Here is a 19,286-nt window from a genome sequence, read left to right on the forward strand (position 1 = left end):
CAACTTGCCATTTAAAACAAGTTTAAAATGGTATATGCATCAAATACTTCAATCAAAAATTAAATGGACACAATATTTATACATTATAAAAAAAGATGGCATACATAACGTGCACATGAAAAGTCTGAACATTCACTACCTTTGATACTCTTTAATTCAGTTAAACCAACTCATTATTTTTGTTCTTTCTGTTCAATATTCATTCACAAAAAAATAATGTTAACAATCAATTAGCGAATTAATATATCTAAATTCGTCTAACTGTTGAATTTTTAACATTTAAGTTTAATCATAAATAAAGTACGAATGGAGTATCTAATAGAATAACAAATTTTGAAATTAACGCACGCATCGCGTATAAGAAGGCTAATACTTCTTATCGTTTTATAACCTTCAAATTAAGTTTTCAAGCCAAAATCGTTTTCTTTATCACCCTGTTATCAGTATCACCATTAGAGAGCTCTATATCCGTCTTTCACAAAACTTCAATGTTCTGGATAAAAGATTATACCTTTTTCTTCCCCCTTTTCACCCATTTGCTTCATTTATTTCGTGGCTCAACTGTTTAGTTTCAAGGTTTTTCTTTTTCTTTAATTTTGGGTTCGTTTATCCATATTAAGGATGATGGCTCAATGTACTACTGCAGTTAGTTTTGTGCAAGCAACAACAATATCTCCGCATAATTATAATTTTCATGGGTTTTCCAGCAAACCTAAGTTGCTAATTCAGTGTAATAAGTCAATATTATTTGCCAATTTTCAAAGAAATGGTCTTTCATCTTCATGGCAAGGTAATAAACTCTGTTTTCTTTTTTATACTGTTCAAATTTCCAATGTTTTAAGCAGGAACGAATGATTTATTTGAGTTTGTAATGTGCTTTTTATTAACAGGGTCCTCAGAGGTGTCAAGTTATGTTGCAAATTGCTCCTGTAAGGTATTATAATGTGATGCTCAATCTTGAACCATTATTTTTTTTTTTTTTTCATTTCTTGTGCTTCAATTTTACTTAGAAAACCTTCTTCTGTTTCAAAATATCACTAATTCTCTATAAGTGAAAATTATAAAAAAAATTATACCTTAGTCATACCTTTTTGTCAGACTTTTAGTTTAATGCTTGAATCATACCTTGCACACAACTAATTGGAAATTCTTTGTTAAGATAAAGGTGTTTTAAGAGTTTGGACGAAGTAAAGTGCATCTTCTAGTGTAATTGAATGCTGCATTGCCAAAAATCAGGGGGAATATCCCATTTAGGCTGCTTATAAAGTACATAGTCACAAAGTGATGTCAGTTCTTTCTCCGACCGTTGTTTATATAGGGTTAGGATTTCTTGATTTATGATTTCTGTCAACGCTTACAGATGGTTTAAGTATAAGCTTTTACCTAAAGAAATGGAAGAACAACTTGGTTAATGTGGGATCTTAGGACTCTATCAAAGGACAGTAGGACCTGAAAGGTTACCCCCTCCCTCCCAAAAATAGAAGCGGAAATGTTATGAGGCTATTGGTTCTGCAGACACAGAATGGTTTTTCTTCTTTCTTTGTAGATATCACGAGATATGAGGTAAAACAACAAACAACATAAGGAGCAGTCACTAATGTGGCATGAACTTCTGTGCCACAAAGTCAAAATACCCAACTGAATCCTTCTCAACAGAAGCAGGCGGTCAAGCTTGTTTGTTTCTACTCATTGGGTTGGTATCCTGAATTCCTGATGCTGGATCTGAAATTGCTGAATTTATCCTTGTTGCATTTCTATTTTGTTTCCTGCACATCATTAACTTAAATATATGACACTTGGCAACCCATATAGCCTGTGTACTAAGGCAGCTGTTCTTGTCACTGGACGTTTTACTCCACCTAGTCGAGATAAATAAGGAAGGATTCATGCTGGTTTCATGGTATATTGCTAACAAAATATTCAACAGGCTTCTTTGTTTATTTTAGCGATGGCTCTCTAATCTCTTACTCATACTGAGTGTCATATAAGTTTTTATTTATTTCCTGTCCATTTATTGAATGAAATTCTTGATTGTGTGAGCGTTCTGTGTGGCAAAGATTGCATCGGATATTTGAATTTTTAACATCCCTTCACAACTTGTAAGGAAATGTCTATGACTGATCGCTTTCCCAACTGCTTTTTTGGCTCTCTCCTAGTTCGTTCCTTTCCAGTCGGGACTAAGTAATCATCTGCTATAAATCTATCACTTAGATTTTGGTACTAGCCTAGGATTCTACAAGACTACCATATAATATGAATAAGCCTCCACGCCTCCTTAAAACAAATCCAACTATCCAAGGCAATAAGGAGCTTTGTGTAAGTATTATGCTCAGAAGATTTTGACAGTGCGTAGGCAGTGTTTTAAATACATAGTCAGCGGTGTTCTTGGAACAACATAGTACTTATATTGTTGTAACCTTTATAAAATGCGTCGTTGTTTGTCTTTGTATCTGAGTCCTATTCTGTACTTAGGCCAAAGTTCTTGGCAGGGAGCAAAGTGTTCCATCTATACAGACGCTTCGAAGATTACCTCCAGAGGAACTCTCTGCAAAGATTGTCATGGTCAGATTCGATTCTTCCATCCTGTTTTACCAGAAGTTGGACCAATCTATCTCAATAACTTCTAATGCATTCTTCACTATCAAGTACGTCTTCGAAGCTGGAGCAAAAATAATTTTGATTAGTAGCTGGAATGTCAAATGCAATGCCAAAATTCTATCTGAAGAGGCTGTTGCAGGTAAGATAGTTCGTCACTAATTGTCGTTTTCAACATAATACTGACTGTTACTGATTTGATTTTCTGTAATAGAAAAGTACATTAAATGTTGCTTTGCGGCTTCAGAGATTATGACCCTTGTGACTTATGATGAGAGGGAGAGTGAATGTGCTCTCGTAATTTTAGTGAGAGTTCAGGGAGTATATATTATGCCTTTCCATCATTCATTACCATAACTAAGATGTGGAGTAGTCATATTGTCCTTTTTTATATAACTAATATTGATTCCAGAGATGGTTTAAATGTTGCATTGCACTGCCAGTGCAAGAATTAGTACAATCAAGAACAAGAAATTTGTGGATCTCAAAGAAAATAACCATTTTCCAAAGTGCCAATGTTATTTTGTGAGAGAAGGCAAAGAGGGTATCAGTTTTACTAGCTCATACAACTCATTGCTTGCAAACACAACAAGAAACTTGTAGAAGTAATTTGTGGCCAAGGATAGAATGTGCTATCAACTACTAGTTATATGCTTGTCATTGACCAATTGTAGTGTATTAGTTAGTTGATTCAATTATACTTCCTCCATTTTGTAATAGATGCATCATATTGACTTTTTGCACTATTTGAATATCAACTTTGACCATATTAAAAACTTATCTATAAAGGTAAATGTAATTATTTATCTTGTTGTTGGGTTAATCTCAATGTATATTTTCAAATTATAATTTTCTATGATATTTTAATAATATATAATTGAAGATATTGATGGTCAAAGTTGTATATGATGCATCTATTAAAAAGCAGAGGAAGTATTTACAACAATATTGAAATTTCTCCTTTTTACATCCCTCAGCCTTCCCTTTCTTGTAATCATACAGAATAGTGGAGTCAAACTTTAAACCAAAACAATAATCTCATCTTGTCATTCAGTAGCCCTGCAATTTTTAAAGGAGAAACACTAATTTATATACACTTGTCTTTGTTGATTGGCAGAACTCCTTTCATCAGTTCTCCAACTCAAAGTTGTCCCCGGCAAATGCAACTTTGCACATCAACAGCCGAAGGTGGAACTATTTGAGGAAGCAGATGTCATCCTTCTCGAAAATCTATCTAAGTACAAACAAGAACTTGCCAATGACTCAGAATTTGCTAGGAAATTATCATCCGGGGTTGATATTTTTGTAAATGATTCGTTTTCAACAGCTCACAAAATTCTTGCATCAACTGTTGGAGTTACTCAGTTCTGTTATGCTTGTGTAGCTGGATTTTATTTTGAGGAGTGTTTGATAAAATTAAAGACAATTCTAGAATGCACCCACAGTCCGAGTGTTGGAGTGGTATACCTTGCTACTATTTGCTTCTTGATTTCTATCATGTTGGAGGCATTTATGCTGCTCATTTTGAGGTAAATTATCATGTCCTGCATTGGTTAATGTATCATAATTTTGTCTAGGTAGGAGGGGGAAACCTCAGGGACAAAGCAGCAGCCTTGCGCGTTTTAGCTTCAAAATGTGATGGTCTGGTTTTTGTGGGGATGATGGCGTTACAAATCATGCATGCCATGGGAATGCCTGTTCCCTTGTATTTGGTTGAGAAAGAAGGAGCTAAAGAGGCTCTAGAAATAGTGAAGTATGCTGAATCTAGAAGCATACCTATTCTACTGCCAAGTGACTTTTTGTGCAAGCATAAGATGCAAGTTAAAACTTTTCCTGCTCAAAGTATCTTGGATGGTAAATTTTTTTCTTTACCCATTCTGATCTTGATTCCAGGAACGGAAAGTCTTGGGTGAGACTGAGACGGCTTAATCCGTAAACTGATATGCCATAAGCTGGAAAGTATACATAAACTGATAAAAAATATGGTTAAACTGATAAATATATAGCTTAAACTGATAAGTTCAGTTTATGCCATAATCGATAAGTTCAGTTTATCCAATATACGGATAAAAAATATGGTTAAACTGATAAATTTAAAGCTTAAATTGATAAATATATGCTTTAAAACGATACAAAAGTGTCATAATCTGAAATTCGTCTCAGCCAAGACGCTTTGTTCGAGGAAAGATTGTGTGAAATTGGGGCATCCTTAGAACTCTCTACCAACATTGTCTTTTGTCTCTCACTGGAAAGATTTCTTTGAACTAAAGAAAATGAGATTTTGTAGTTCATGCAACACTTGTAATTTCAAGGCCAAACTCTATAAGCTTTGACCACAAACTCTCATCATTATACCGAGAAAGAAAAAGTCGTGTAGGATCTTGTTAGATTTATCTCAATGTGTAGTTTTAATAATCAAATCTTCATAATTTTTATTAGTACATAATTGAAGTTATTGGTCAAAATTGTGCATTGGAGACCGCAAAAGTGTTGCAAGTATTATGAAACGGAGGAAGTAGTAGTGTGCGTTGGAGAGTATGAAAGTCAAAGTGTTAGCAATTAGAAGTCAACAGAGGAAGTATATAGTAGAAATTCCTATATAAGCAGGAAGAAGTTGTAAATTCAGGCTATGTGTTCTTACTTCTCCCCCTTATGTTGAAAATTGTTTCCTTTAATTTTTTGCACTTCATTCCTTTTATTTGCTGTGCCTTAACATTTAATGGAGGTAATTTCTGCTGCAAATTCTGCTGAAAATGATTGACAATCCTTTTGACCTTAATGGCAGGAAGAATATCATTAGGATTTGCTCTGACCTTCTTTATCTACAATGTGTTATTAGGTTGGAAGCCTGTTGATCTTGGACCAAATTCATTCATAGAGATTGCCACTTTTCTGTCAAGATATAAGGTGATCAGTCCCTTTGTTATCTAGTGTTTGTTCTAGTTGACTTTACTAAAAGATGAAGAAAAGTGAAGATGAACCGATAAGAATAATTTTATAAAGGAGTGCTGCATTGATTATATAGAGTGGAAAATTTAGGATGGTTAATCTGAACATACCAAATGGAGAGAAACATAATCACATTTGATGATGCAATTGCTGAGATTATTCACAAACCTTCCCCGTCACCCTAGTCATCGTCTTTTGGTGATTACATGAAAAGCAGAAATTTCAGTTCATTCTTCTTGTTGCTTGGTATATTCTTCTGCGGTTCTGCCTGAGGTTGAGTCAGCTTGTTTTGCTTAACATACTGCAATATGAACTCTGTGTAATCATGTTTTACAATGACCAACTTTTCAGTGTTGTCTTGTTTCTTCTGATGATGATTAAGATGTAATTGTGTTTGGGTAAGATGAGCATGGGTCTATATAGAAATACACAAGCACTGCAGAACACACCACATTGTCTAGTGGAAAACCCTGTCTCGTATCAAAGGGAAACTGTGGATCAATCATCCATTACATGACATAATGATTTCCCAGGGTTAACTCAAAGACATTTTATCTCTCTGACCCTCCACCGTCTTGATGGATAAACTTGTGTACTCTCACCATGTACAGCTGTCAACAATCAGGTTTCTTGGTGATTTTCATCTTCTTCATCCCCCCTAAAAGGCATTCCCCAGCAAGGCAGATAGTCTCTCAGTTGAGTTGCTTGTCTCTCATAGTTTTATAGACCTGCACAACACCTTGCTTGGGATCTTCCTGCTTGGTATGGTTCACAGCCCCACACATATAAACCATGTCATGCAAGATATAAACAATGATGCACACTTTGGGTTGCTATATAATGTAGCAGTGCAATGAGACTGCATCTTAATCCAAGCTTGTGGTATACACTTTCTTTTTGGGTTCCTAAAATTGATACTCCATGATTAGGAAGTCTTCTATGGTTTGTGGAGCTACACCAGTGACAATTAAATTACAATTCTTTTGATATGAGTACTTCAACACTCATGGCACTGCCTATCATCACTATTGTACAGAGGTATCAGAAAAGTAACTGGATAGCTGAATAAATAAAGCATTCGAGCTCACTAAGAGATGTCTTTGAGTCCTTATGGGAGGAGTACAATTCCTTAAAGTCGAAGCTACTGGTTTGATGGCATTTCTCCCCTAGGGCTAGAATCTGGCTCAAGAAGATCCTGTAAGGAAAACGTTCATGTGATTAGTAGGGATGATTGTGGTGGTTTAAGTTAGGATGCGTGGAGTTATACAAAAAAGATGGTTTGTAGGTCACTAGGCAAAAGGAGTTTTGGTTAAGTAGGCTGCTTTGGAAGTTAGTCCATCTGTATCAAGTGTTGTTGTTGGAAATCTAAGTCAGTACTTTAGAACTTAGGAGGAATCTCTTAAAATAACAGGAGAATGGTGCTTGGTATGGTGAAAGTTAAAGGTTCACTTCAAACTTCGTTCATGATGGTAACATAAGTTTATTTGACTGGGATGGGGTCTTCTTATATGATATTGTGGGGGATAATGACTTTAGAGGTGATATCTTTTCTTGTTTGATGAAAAGGAAAGCATGCCTAATGACATTAAGGGCCATATAGAGATTTATTTATCATGGGATTTTTGTCTTGTATGTTGAATGGGATCGCTTTTATCTTTTATGCTCCTAGCTAATTATGATTGAAACATAACTTGTCACCTGTTATTTTGAATTCTAGGTGTTGCTTAGTGATATCTAGCATTTGATAGAACACGAAATGTGTGAAACCAAGCATATGTATTCCATCTATTACTTCATAGGCTAACGGGTAGCTCCTTCCTTTTGGAATTGATAGCCTAATTGGGAATCTTTTTCGATTGAGATTAGCTACTAAATTAAGATGATTGTACCTCTAGTGTTTGAGGATCACCGAAATTAATAGGTTCCTTTAGCAAAGAGCTTCTCCAAGCATTCCTTTGTTCTCTACTCATAAAAGAAGAAGAAAAAAGGGTTGGGATTTAGTTAACTCTAGAAAATTTAGATAATTATTCTGGAAATTTGAAAATCTGTAATTTGAAAAAAATTAAAATTATATTACACATAAACCAAAAGAAGCTACACTAAATTGATTTAAATTTCCACACATTTTTAAATGCACAACAATGCTAGGCCTTAATCCCAATCGGTTTCATGAACCAAAAATTTATTTTTAGTGGTTGTCCATAGAGATTCCCTCCCTTCAATCACTTCTATCAAGTGCTATATGCTCATAGGAACTCATTTCATTTATATCATTATACAATTCATGTTTAGCTTCTCTTGGCCTATTATGAGATCTCCTCACCCAACTTTTCACTTTCCATACTAGTGCATCAGAGTTAATGTCTCACATGCCTAGAAACTTAGCCAATTCCGCCTTATGTTATCCTCAATATGCACATATCTATATAAGAGAGTATATTTTTGCGATCCCAAACTTAAAACCTCCAAAGGTCAAATAAATAGTTGAAATCTATAATTTTCGTAAATTAATATTATAAAGGAATGAATACTCAGGGTATTAAACTTTTTGCATTTTATTATCAAAATATTCCCTCTGATATCCAAACACACTTATGCATTGGCTCTCATAGAAACTAGATTTGTGGTCCGTGTAATACATGAGCTATACTTTTTGTTAAAAAAAAGTCATATTTCTTTGTTGAAAAAAAGAAATTTTAAAGTAAAATAATTGTAAGAAATAATTAATGAAATACGATGCGCCATCTATTTCGCAATAAGCTTTACACTTACCAAAGATGGATGTTTCACAATAACCTCAACATTTGCATACTTATAACCTTTGGGTCTATATCATCTCTTTCTCTCTCCAACCACTTCGGGCCACTTTTCTTCCATTCTATCTCTCTCCACTTTTTTCTTTTTTGTGCAACTTCAAATGTTAAGCTTATTGCGATATAGAGAGAGTAATGGATCAAATATAAATATTAGGTCATATATTAGTAATCTAAACTACTTTTTGTGTTGATATATTAGTAATCTCAACTACATATCAGGTTTAGGCCCATCTATTTAGGTTAATTATTAGGGTACTACATAAACCCTATAATTAACTTTTGCCTCCATATTCTGTAAAGAGGTGCCAATTGTCAATTCCTAGGTAAACTATTTGGCATTTCCTAATATCTAAAGTTTCTCTAAGAAGTGGAAATAATTAAAACCCTTATGAGTTTTCTTTGCTTGTTTGCAATGAAGAAAACATGGCAATAACTATTGTAAATTTTTTCCGGCAAAATGTTAGTCTTAGACAAGACCAAAATATAATTATGAAACCAAAGAAAAATCAAATTCAATGATCGTCGGATAAACAAAGCCTTTTATCTTTTTAAATGCAACACAATAAGTTTAACAAAACAAAAGCAAAATAACTTGGCAAATATGCTCCCCACAACTTGCTCAAAAAACTTAAAAGGTCATTCATTATAGCTACTTACTAGAATTATGGGTAGGCAAAACATCAAAAATTGCATAACACCTCAACGTACTTATTTTTTCAGAGTTAAGTGAACCAAAAATTCTTTCAGTATAATTCTATAAAAGGAAAGATGTAAAGCTTCTGCTGTGTCGCTAAAGCTTCATTTCCACCTCTAATAACACATCTCTGGTAGAAGATAGTAACATCTGGTCATCACTTGTTTAATTTATAGTATTTGCTATTTTACTTCTATCTTTTACCCTTTGTTGTTCTCTGCGATAATGGTCCACTATTGTAATACCTTGTGTCACTTAATTGTTTCTAATTTAGTGACAAAGGATATTCAATTGCTGCTAACACAATGCTTTCGATTTTCAGAAGATCATATGGATAGGTCCTGTTAAAGTCGGACAGTCTGATCAGAAAAGGGGTGGAGAATCTCGATTGGTACATATTCTTGATGAAGTAAGCCAACACGGTTGCCATATAACAATCATTGGACATATGGCATGTGAGGCAGTTCGTGAGATATCAAGATCTTCACCTGCATATTGTATGGTTGAGCATGCATCTGTTGTTTGGGAATATCTAAAAGGAAGAAGTCTTCCAGGCCTTCTAGCATTAGATAGAGTATGTTATGTTTTTCTCATGTCCTGAATTTTTCCAGCAGAAATAACTGTTTTTTTACTCGTCTGTCATCCATGAATTTCATGGTGTTGTTAGATATTTTCTAGAGTCTATTGTTTATTAATTTTTATCTTATGAAACAATAGTTGAAGTCACATTTATCATCCTGAAACAATTGATTATGTAGTGGTAGGCCATTTCTGCTATTAAGATTGTTACATGTATGTCATTAGATTTTTCTTGTACTATCTAAACTTGTTTGATGATAAGTACTGCAATAGGCTGCATCCATTGATACTTTCGCTGATGATTCTGAATACCTTTGTGGAATACCATTTGATCAACCTGTAATATATACCATTCACCTAGCATTCTCATTTTTCAATTTTTCATTTGTTGATTGTGGTCCCTGGAAGGCTACTTCAGTGTTTCAAAGGAGTTAAATGCTAATTAGCACTGATGCGGATACGGGGACAAAAGAACAGGAAAATCAAAATTGTAAAAAAGAACGAGTACTGTGTGGATATGGCAGATCATGAACACCGAAATAACCAATTTCTTGTAAATGATACAAGTAATTACTCTTGTTTCTAGGCAGTAGTGCACTATAGCTGTATGTCATGGGGGGGTCTTTTACCCCCTTCCCTTCCCAACCTAGATAAAATTGAAGGGAAAAGAAAGAAAAACACTTGAGTACAGCTTGTAAATTATTACATCTCTCTTAGTTCTTTTTTTTTCGGGGTATTGTGAATACTTGGAAAAGGGCATATTAATTATTGCCTTCATATTTCTAGGTGATCTCATACCAAAGCTTTGACTTTTCAAATCCTTGTTATTAATAAAAACAGAATATGATATATTAAACACAAGTCCACATTGATTGCTGTTTTTGTTTAGCAGACACAATCATACAAATTACGTTAATTACTTGTATTATTTTAATAATCTTTTTAATAACTTTTTTGCCGTATCCATGCCGTACTCCTATTTTACAATTTTGATTTTGTCATTTCGTGTCCCCCATATCTGTATCGGTGCTACACCCCGATACCTCATGGATAGCCCGTAGTTACCAAATGAGAATCTAGGACCATCCACTGTAAGACACTAGTTCTCGTTCATGCTCTAGGAGATCAAGCGTCCTAAACTTTTCTAGTTAGACCTACTTTAACCGTGGATTGTCTTAGCATATGAGCTTCTTAGAAGGGAGGTTCACCTTTATATTGATGGTAATAGGTGTTAGCAACAGAAGTGCTAATAGGTGTTAGCAAAAGATGTTATGGTTGGCAGCTTGGGCTATGAGCTGTAAATTACCCTACTTCCCATCTTTAATTGCTGATGTGGGATTTTTTCTTATGCTAGGATGCTTTCCTGAAGCTATTTGATAGTTTGACCTTAAACAAAACATGGCAAAAAGTTGAGCTCCTGATTTTAGTTTTCTTTCTACGAGGTCCATCCTCTAGAAATTGTATAAAATATTTACATATTCTAGTGGCTTTAACTATCTAATGCTAGCATATCCTCTTATGGTCCCCCCCCCCCCCCTTTCCTAGATTACTATCAAAAAGATTATAAGACCTTGGATGGTTGGATTTTGGAAGGCTTGATTTTATCCTTTGATGGACAGATCATGCTTGTTTCGTATTTTTCTCCTTGCATTTATGTTGTATTAGTACAAAATGTTCTTAGAAGAGTATTTAAGAAGATTGAAACAAGATTGAGGACTTTTAATGGTCCTTCTGCAGAGAAACAAATTTAGCCATCATTTAGTTGGTGGCAAGTTCTACTAAATTAATGGATGAGGTTGGCTGGATCTTGAGAGTATGCTATCTAATTCAGATCAATGCTTCAAGGGAAGATTGATTTTAGTGCTTTCCTCTAGACCTAGATTCCCTTTCGCACAAAGTGCTTATTACAAGTGATTCCATCAAGAGGATTAGCGGGGAGCTTAAGCATTGGTTTTTTTTTTTTTGGTCTTTCAAATATTTGCAAGTTTTTTCTCATATCCTCGTATTTTGGGGTTTTAAGCTTTGTCTAAGGGATGAAACCTAGATATTGAAATCTTAGATTAGGAAAGTCAATTTTTTCTAATCCTTGATGATTGTACGACTTTTTGCTGTGGAAGTGGATAAGCTCTCAGATTTAATATATTAAAATTCATTGCCGTCTCTACAGATTCATAGAAGGGTGTCCTGAGTTGATGATACTTGGAAGTTGGGTTTCTTGAGAGTTAAATTGCTGAAGAATCCATTTCTCCTTAAAATATCCATTCTTAATCTTTTCCCTCTTCAAATTACCTTAAGATTTGGGAGGCTACTCAAAGGGTTAAACCTTCTGCTTTTATTGTTGTCCATAACAGAACAAGCACACTTATTACGTTGCAAACAAGGAATTTTTATGACAGGGTATCTCTTGTTTGCGTGTTATGCAAACTGCTAAGCGATGGGAAGACTTATGAACTTTCATCTATGCACTGTCATTGTTCTTAGTGTATTTGGAACAAGTCATATGAGAACTTCGCCTAATGGGGAATATTGGGTAAGTCCTTCAAATCCAAAGTTAGCATATGACTGAGAAGTAGGTTTCTTTTTATATGAACATAATCTACTGTGTTTGGTTGGAGCAGAGTGAGAATTTGTTAGCTTGAGGAGTTTCAAAAGCATTAGTTTATATGTAGTTCTGTTACTGTCTGTGATTTAGTTCTGACCTAAGAGAGCCTTTTAGGAGTGCCATTCTATTGAGTTGAAGCAATGTAAAAGATAATTATATTTAGTGTTCTGTTCTGATGGAAGATTTTCTTGCCTTATGTTAGAGATTCTTCTCTTCTGAAATTCATTTTTTCTGCCATTGAATTGAAGTTTGACGGACTGCATTGTTTTCAACAAAAAAAAAAAAATAATATAACTGGATGTGATGTGACATTATGTGGGTGCTGCTTTTTGTCCTTTAAATGCTGGCTCTCATAGTCAGTAAAAAAAGAGGTTTTAAAATATATGAAAGCATATGTTTCAAATTCCCCAGCTGATGCAGCTAATTCCCCAGTATGATGACACTTGAATGGAAATGCAGGCATACCCGTTTGAGGTAGACTTGTAACCCCTCACATAATGTTGCAGGCATACACATTTGAGATAGAGTGGAATATGATTTACCCTGATCCTACCCAATCTTTGGCGGTCGACATTGGAAGTGGTAATTTTTTCTCCTCCTATTCTTACTTTCCATGTTGTTAGGACTTTATTTTCAGAAACATTTCACTGCTGGTTGAGGTATTGGCTGATTACTGTGTAGCCCAATTCCATTATGTGAATTTAGTTTTTTAAACCAACATCCCAAAATGGTACATGTCCTTTTTTTACAATATCTCCTTTTTCACTTTTCTATTTTATTTTCTATGTATATATAAAACCACCATTTCCAGCTTTCCTTTCTCTTCCTATAACTCAAACTTTTAGGTTTCCTTATTATTGGTTGCTCACGTGTCTTTGGGTTTCCCCCGACCTTAATAGGAATATTATTTATGCATGTTTATTTAATTAGTCCTATGTTGCTCAGACTCTTCATTTCACCTCAAGTACCCGTGTCGAATCCTCGACACTCAGACATGGGTGGGACACTCAGACACTTCATTTTGGGCCAAAAAATTGAAAAAGTTCCACAATAGTCGAGTCGGACACTTGGACACGTACCCGTGTCAGACATGGGTACTTGAGTCCGAGCAACACATTTACGTCTTTTGACCTTCTCATTATAAAAAAAAATGTAAGAAGTTAAAATTTGATGGATCCATAAAGGAAACAACTTTTATTGCAACGTGAATTATCTAGAAATTTGGTTTCTGTTCCTATACATAAAATCCTAATATTTGAATGATAGCCCGCACATTAGAAGGGAAAGTTTCATCAAGATTGCACAAAAACTTGTGCTTATTTTCTCATTTCAAGTATTATTCATTTGGTAAGCATGTTCCTAAACTCTTCAACTTTTTAGCTTCATCAATTGAGTGACAGTGACCCTTACTGTTTTATGACAAACCATATCTTGACCACAAAATATATGCTCAAAAACATGGAGTTCATCAATGAGATGTTTGCTCTCGCATTGGAACCATTAGAACGGTATTAGCCATAGCTGCACAAATGGAGTCATTTGTCTATCAGCTTGATGTAAAATCTGCATTTTGTAACAGAGTTTGAGAAGCAGAAGAGCACGTGGAGCAACCACAGTCCACAGGCTTATGAAATTCAAGGGAAAGAAGAGAAAATTAATTGTTTCACGATATTTTCATGACTTGGGACACGTTGATAGGCTGTAAAATTTAATGCTCTTAAAATTTGTTGATAAATTTCGAATTGCTCAAAAGGAGGATTTGGTTGCTGGTGATTCAGATTTATTTACTTGAAGTTTCTGTCATGTTCAGTGGTGTGGGCTGAAAGAACCTAGAATCTTTTTGTTCACTGTTTTTTGTTATCGAATCTGACCCTGAAATGTAGAGGCTAGACTGCAGTTGATTGCTTTCATGAGAAGAACTGAAAGCGAATATGTGTAGTTCTTGTAATTTGTTCATGCTTGCAATTATTTAGTGTGTGTGGTTGGAGAATTAGAATCTAAAAACTTGGAGTTGGCATTAGGTTTCGGCTGTATAGCTCTACCTAATTGGTGTCTTTCAGGTTATTGCAAACAATTTAATCTCAGGTTTCAGCTTAATTGTTTGCTCTACTTCTAATTGCGGAGAGTATGCAATGTCCTTTATGTACATTGTCGTTTCTATAGAATCTTACTTCTTATGTAATACTGATTTTACAAGAAAGAGAGGGTGAATAATCTTTGACTTGATGCAGGAAATGGATTATTTCTCATGGGAATGGCTAATATGCGGAAGGACTTAAATTTTCTTGGTTTGGAGATTAATAAAAAGGTTACTATATGCCCCCTCCCCACAGTGAACCCCTGAATTGGCTGCTATGCAGAAAGGTATTATTTCTCACCCTTTGTATATCCATTTTCAGCTGGTCACACGCTGTCTGGAGTCTGCAGATCAATCAGGACTGAAGAATTTGTATGTATCACTGATTACTTTATATGGAGATGGTGCTTTATGTGTGGGAGCACTTTTCTATTTTTTTAGCTGGAATTCTTGGCAAATTCAATTATTTTCCTTGTTGCATAGGTGAGGGTGGCCAGAGCATTGTCGGTCTACCTTTGTAGTAAAAGGTCAATATTATAAGAGACCTTGTTAATGAGTCCTACACTCTTTTAGCCTAATCTGCTCAGACATTTCACTTATATTAAAACTTAGGTCATGACTATGAAAATGTAGCACCATATATATTCTGAGTTCCATGTGATATCTGTAGTAGAGTCCATCTTTGAATATGATTATAAAATTGAGGTGAGAATAGAGGTTCAAGCCTTGTGTTAGTTCATAGTCGTTTAAGGACTAAGGCCCTGGTCTTTTGGACTGAAATTAGCTGACTTGAATTGAATTAAGCTGAGCTCAACTGAACTGAACTGAAAGTGTGAGAGGAAACTAACTGAACCAAGTACTGAACTGAACTGAAACTAAGGCCATAAGAACAGGGCCTAAATATAAATAGGAAGCTGGACAACTAAGCTTATCTAAAACAGCTTGGCAGTCATTAATACCACTGATGCAGTATGTATCACTTCTCTGGGCAAGCAATTAGTAAAATTTCATATCGTTCAGTGCTGTTATAATTATCAGACCTTTGCTTATCTCATCTAATTATTGTTTGTCTGTGCTAGACACTTCATAGCAACAAATGCCACGTCGTCATTTCAGACCATTGTCTCCAGTTATCCAGGACAACTCGTCCTTGTTTCAATTCAAGTAAGCAAACTTTTCCATATGTAGAATAATTGCTGTTATAGTAACCCCTCCACCAGAAAATATTTCATCAGTTTTATGCTGCGTATTTCTTTGTCAAGATTGTTTTATTGCCTCTGTACAAAGTTACTATGTAGGTTTTGCACTATCAGGCATCCTGTGACATGCTGACAGTTGCTCCTAAGTATGCATGCTAATTGTTGCTGCTCTGCTAGTTGTCAGCTGACTTGTATGCCTGTATGCTGCAGTAGGATTAAGTCTTCTTTATGTTGTCTCCCTTACGGCCTTACTGTTATCTCTCCCTGGCAAAAGAAAATGTCTTCACTATAAGCAGTTGACCATTCAGTACTGTGCAATCTACCCCATCCAGTATACTAAGGCATGGAGAAAATGCCTTTTCTCAAGATCTGTCTGCACTATCACAAGTCACAACTGTAACTAAATTATTTAGCACATCATTTTTCTGCTAATACCCTGCAAAAGTTAAATAGCTCTTATTGTGACATTTTTGCTCGGTGTTCTGTTTGTCAGTCAACATGTTGTATTCATCAGCACACTTATGCCAAACTCATTACTGTCCAAAATTTTCTTAGATATTATGGATAGAGTGGGTTCTGAAGGAGTAGTGTCTTAAGGTTTCAAGAATTGAACGAGTAGAGATGAATGTTCCATGATATACAAAATTGGAGAGTTTTAGAATTACATATAAAATAGACTTCAGTAATTTGCCCATACCGATTACTCAATTTGAATACCTGAATAAGATCTGTACTCAACCTTAAACCAGATAACCTAATCTTGAATACAAGTGAATCTGAACGGAACCAACCCATAGATTAATACGACTAATATAATTGACTTTTTATTTTAAAAAAAAGTAATGGAATGTAGACTCAAATATGACAAAAAGTCCAATAACTTGAACCAAAGCAGAACTGAATCAAATGTCTCATTCCCGGATGTAGCCCAAGCCAGATTAATGCATATAGAACCTGATCTGGATGACCTCCTTTCATATAATACCTCCAAATCTTTCTGACTTTTTTGAAGACTAAACCTTCTTTTAAGGATTACGTTTTGACAATTAAGCATTTCTAGAATTAGTTTTGACGTTCTATAAGTAAACAAAGCTAGTCACTATCATGTTACTAGCTCTGACCGTAATTGACTCAGTCAAATGATGGTTAGCTACAGCACTTGCGCTTCATCATTTGCTGATGCATGCACTGGGCCACTGGCATTCATTTGCATCACCTCCGTCATGCTCTTCAAAATTTAAGAATTTTGGTTCATCATCTCTCTTGCTCTCGCTCTGGCTGTTTTGCTTGCTACAATATAGTCCGCACTGTTTTTTTGTTAGTTCTTAATAACTTAGCAGGTATTTTTTTACTCTTGGCGAGCTTTTTTCCTTATTTTTATTCTTCTCGACATTGTGCTTCTTTTTCATTTGTCACGCGTCACTTTTGTAAAGATTACTGCACACTGTAATCAAGCACAAAAGCGAGCGACCAAACAATGAAAGCAATAAATCAAGATGGATCTACATGGTTTTACATAAAAAAAAGTTGCTTTATACAGGAGTATAAACTCACAGCCAAAGGATAACAAAGTATAATCAATGGAACCAAAGGGATTAAAAACTATGATACTTGGACACGGCATTTTGGCCGGAGTACTGGTGCTGATACGACTCGACATGAATCCGTGTACGAAATACGGGGTGGATATTTCACTTTGCACTCGGACACGGCTAGATCTGGGAGGAGGGGTACTATGGAAGAGAGAGATATCCAATTACCTTATTTGTAAACTCTAGATCTAATAATTCTACGAGAAATATGCAATTTTATTTCTCGAGATATTGGGGCTTTTACTCGGGAGGTTGAGTCATTTGCAATTAGGGTTCATATTGGCACTAGTACCTGGCAAAATGTCGTTCCTAGTATCATAGCTTGTGACAATATCGGAATATCCATCTAACTGGTTTGTTATTTCGTTCAGTGTCCCAACCCTAATTTTAATCAGCCTGAGCATAGATGGAGGATGGTGCAAAGGTCACTTGTTCAAGCTATAATTAGTGAGCTTGCTCCTGGAGGAAAGGTATGATAATCTTACAGCAGCATCTTAATCATTTTCTTTCTTTTTTTGTTTCCCTTTATTTAATTGAAATTTCAGTAACCATACACTTGATTGACTAGCATAGCAACTTTCCAGTCAAATACCTTGTATTTCTGCATCATTATGATGTTTATGTTTATGTTTATGTTTATGTTGGCGACAAACAAAAGACCATAAATCAATTATGTGCTACCCTATACTCCAAAAACAGGTCTGGGGAATGTGGAAGGGGGGTGGGTTGATGCTTGAACACTTTCTGACAAGCTGTTAGCTCACAAATTACGACTAATCTCACAATAACTATTAAAATGACTGCCGTTTGTATGAATCAAATCTCGAGTCTTCTGCTATTGATGTAAAACCACTTTTTGATCTTCTGACTATGAATCTGACTTAAGTTCCCCCCAATTCTTTGACTAAATTTTAGGTGTTTCTTCAGTCTGATGTTGAAGAAGTTGCAATGAGAATGTGCAAGCAATTCTTAGAGAAAGGAAAGGAAAAGCTTGACGTTGTGTATGACGACATGGACATGGTGCCTGGTCCTGGAGGATGGCTTGAAGATAATCCATTTGGAGTTCGGTCTGATTGGGAAAGCCATGTTCTTGCTCGTGGGGATCCCATGTACAGATTGATGCTCTGTAAAAGATAGCTGCTAATGTAGAAAGACAATATTCCTTTGATAGGCTATAAAATGCCAACCTCATATGATAGCATTTGGAAATTCGTTATACAATAAAGCAAAATTCCCTTGTGATATTTTCTTCTACAGTTAATTACAGCATATGAAGCCCTTCAGACATCAAAATTCCAGGTTCGAGTCCGATCAGGCTTCAAACAAAGCAAAATGTCACACATCAACCCTCCCCTAGAGCAGCGCTGAGCCGTAGGCGTAGACTGGGCGACCTGCGCTGGCCCAACGGCAGCCCAAAATGCCCTAAGGCATCTGATAGGGCAAACAAACTCCAAATGGGCCCAAATTTTGGGGTCCGCAATATTTTGGGCCATTAAAAATAATGGTCGAGCCAGAAATTGGATTTGAGGCCCACAAACAGGAGATGTTGCACGGAGATATTTCGGGAGAGCAATAGTGCATGGAAGCTTCTCGAAGAGCCTTGTAAACTCCCTTTGTACATAAGCTTTGTCTAGTGTCTAGAAGGTTCTAGGAAACCTTGTGTAGAAGCCTCTAATTGAGGAGGTTTAAGAACACTCTAGAACTAGGGTAGGCAAGGTTGGAGCCTATAAATAGGCATCCCCCTCATTTGTACAAAACATACAAAAAAAGCTCTCCTTTTGTATTCTTTAAGTTCTCAATACAAAGCATTCTTTTAAGCATCTTTCTTGTGCTCTAGCTTCCACACTTAGTAAATTTCGTAGCCACATAGCCTAGCCAGCTTATTTGGTGGCCTTGTCTAGTAGTCCGACGGAAGTGTGACGCTAGAAGGCAGCGTGGAGCGACGAAAAAATATGTCCGCACGTGACAAAAAGCTCGCCCTACCTGTATTGCTGTATTGGCAGGACTTAAACTTGATACCTAGACGTCGAGAACGACTCCCTGTGTTGTAGAGCATCAAACAATTCTTTGTAATAATAAATCATCTACATATATCTGATTTTGTCATCTTGTTTACATCTTAAATTTGTTTTGTATCTCATTTGCTAAATCTTTTTTATATCGAACAAGAGCATGAGATATGT

At 35.6% G+C, this 19,286-nt stretch overlaps 1 protein-coding gene across 18 annotated transcripts; it reads left to right on the plus strand.

Annotated features, from left to right (window-relative positions):
* The first annotated feature begins 406 nt into the window (after positions 1 to 406).
* Positions 407 to 18,923, plus strand: LOC104898656 (uncharacterized). Of its 18 annotated transcripts, none has more exons than XM_010685755.3 (14): positions 407 to 790; positions 891 to 934; positions 2,473 to 2,562; positions 2,647 to 2,737; positions 3,713 to 4,056; positions 4,173 to 4,449; positions 5,435 to 5,502; positions 9,377 to 9,628; positions 12,742 to 12,817; positions 14,467 to 14,543; positions 14,635 to 14,684; positions 15,392 to 15,476; positions 17,475 to 17,573; positions 18,019 to 18,923. In XM_010685755.3, exons 1-14 carry the CDS (start codon positions 622 to 624, stop codon positions 18,238 to 18,240), a joined length of 1,944 nt encoding a protein of 647 aa, XP_010684057.1. In that variant the 5' UTR covers positions 407 to 621; the 3' UTR covers positions 18,241 to 18,923. The 18 variants fall into 18 exon arrangements, 17 of the variants coding, with proteins under 17 accessions (XP_010684057.1, XP_010684055.1, XP_048503735.1 ...); XM_057396102.1 differs by having other exon boundaries at positions 623 to 790; positions 2,490 to 2,562; XM_010685758.4 differs by adding an exon at positions 1,547 to 1,693 and having other exon boundaries at positions 694 to 790; positions 2,490 to 2,737.
* Positions 18,924 to 19,286: the final 363 nt, after the last annotated feature.

Source organism: Beta vulgaris, chromosome 7, assembly GCF_026745355.1.
Source record: "Beta vulgaris subsp. vulgaris cultivar EL10 chromosome 7, EL10.2, whole genome shotgun sequence".
Classification (NCBI taxonomy): domain Eukaryota; kingdom Viridiplantae; phylum Streptophyta; class Magnoliopsida; order Caryophyllales; family Amaranthaceae; genus Beta; species Beta vulgaris.

What these genes read in the sequence shown, in the direction of transcription:
- LOC104898656 (XM_010685753.3), top strand. Translation starts at nt 622, where the DNA reads ATGATGGCTCAATGTACTACTGCAGTTAGTTTTGTGCAAGCAACAACA. An exon ending in TCTTTCATCTTCATGGCAAG is followed by an intron (nt 791 to 890) that starts GTAATAAACTCT and finishes TTTTATTAACAG; the next exon opens with GGTCCTCAGAGGTGTCAAGT. An exon ending in AGCTTGCTCCTGGAGGAAAG is followed by an intron (nt 17,574 to 18,018) that starts GTATGATAATCT and finishes ACTAAATTTTAG; the next exon opens with GTGTTTCTTCAGTCTGATGT.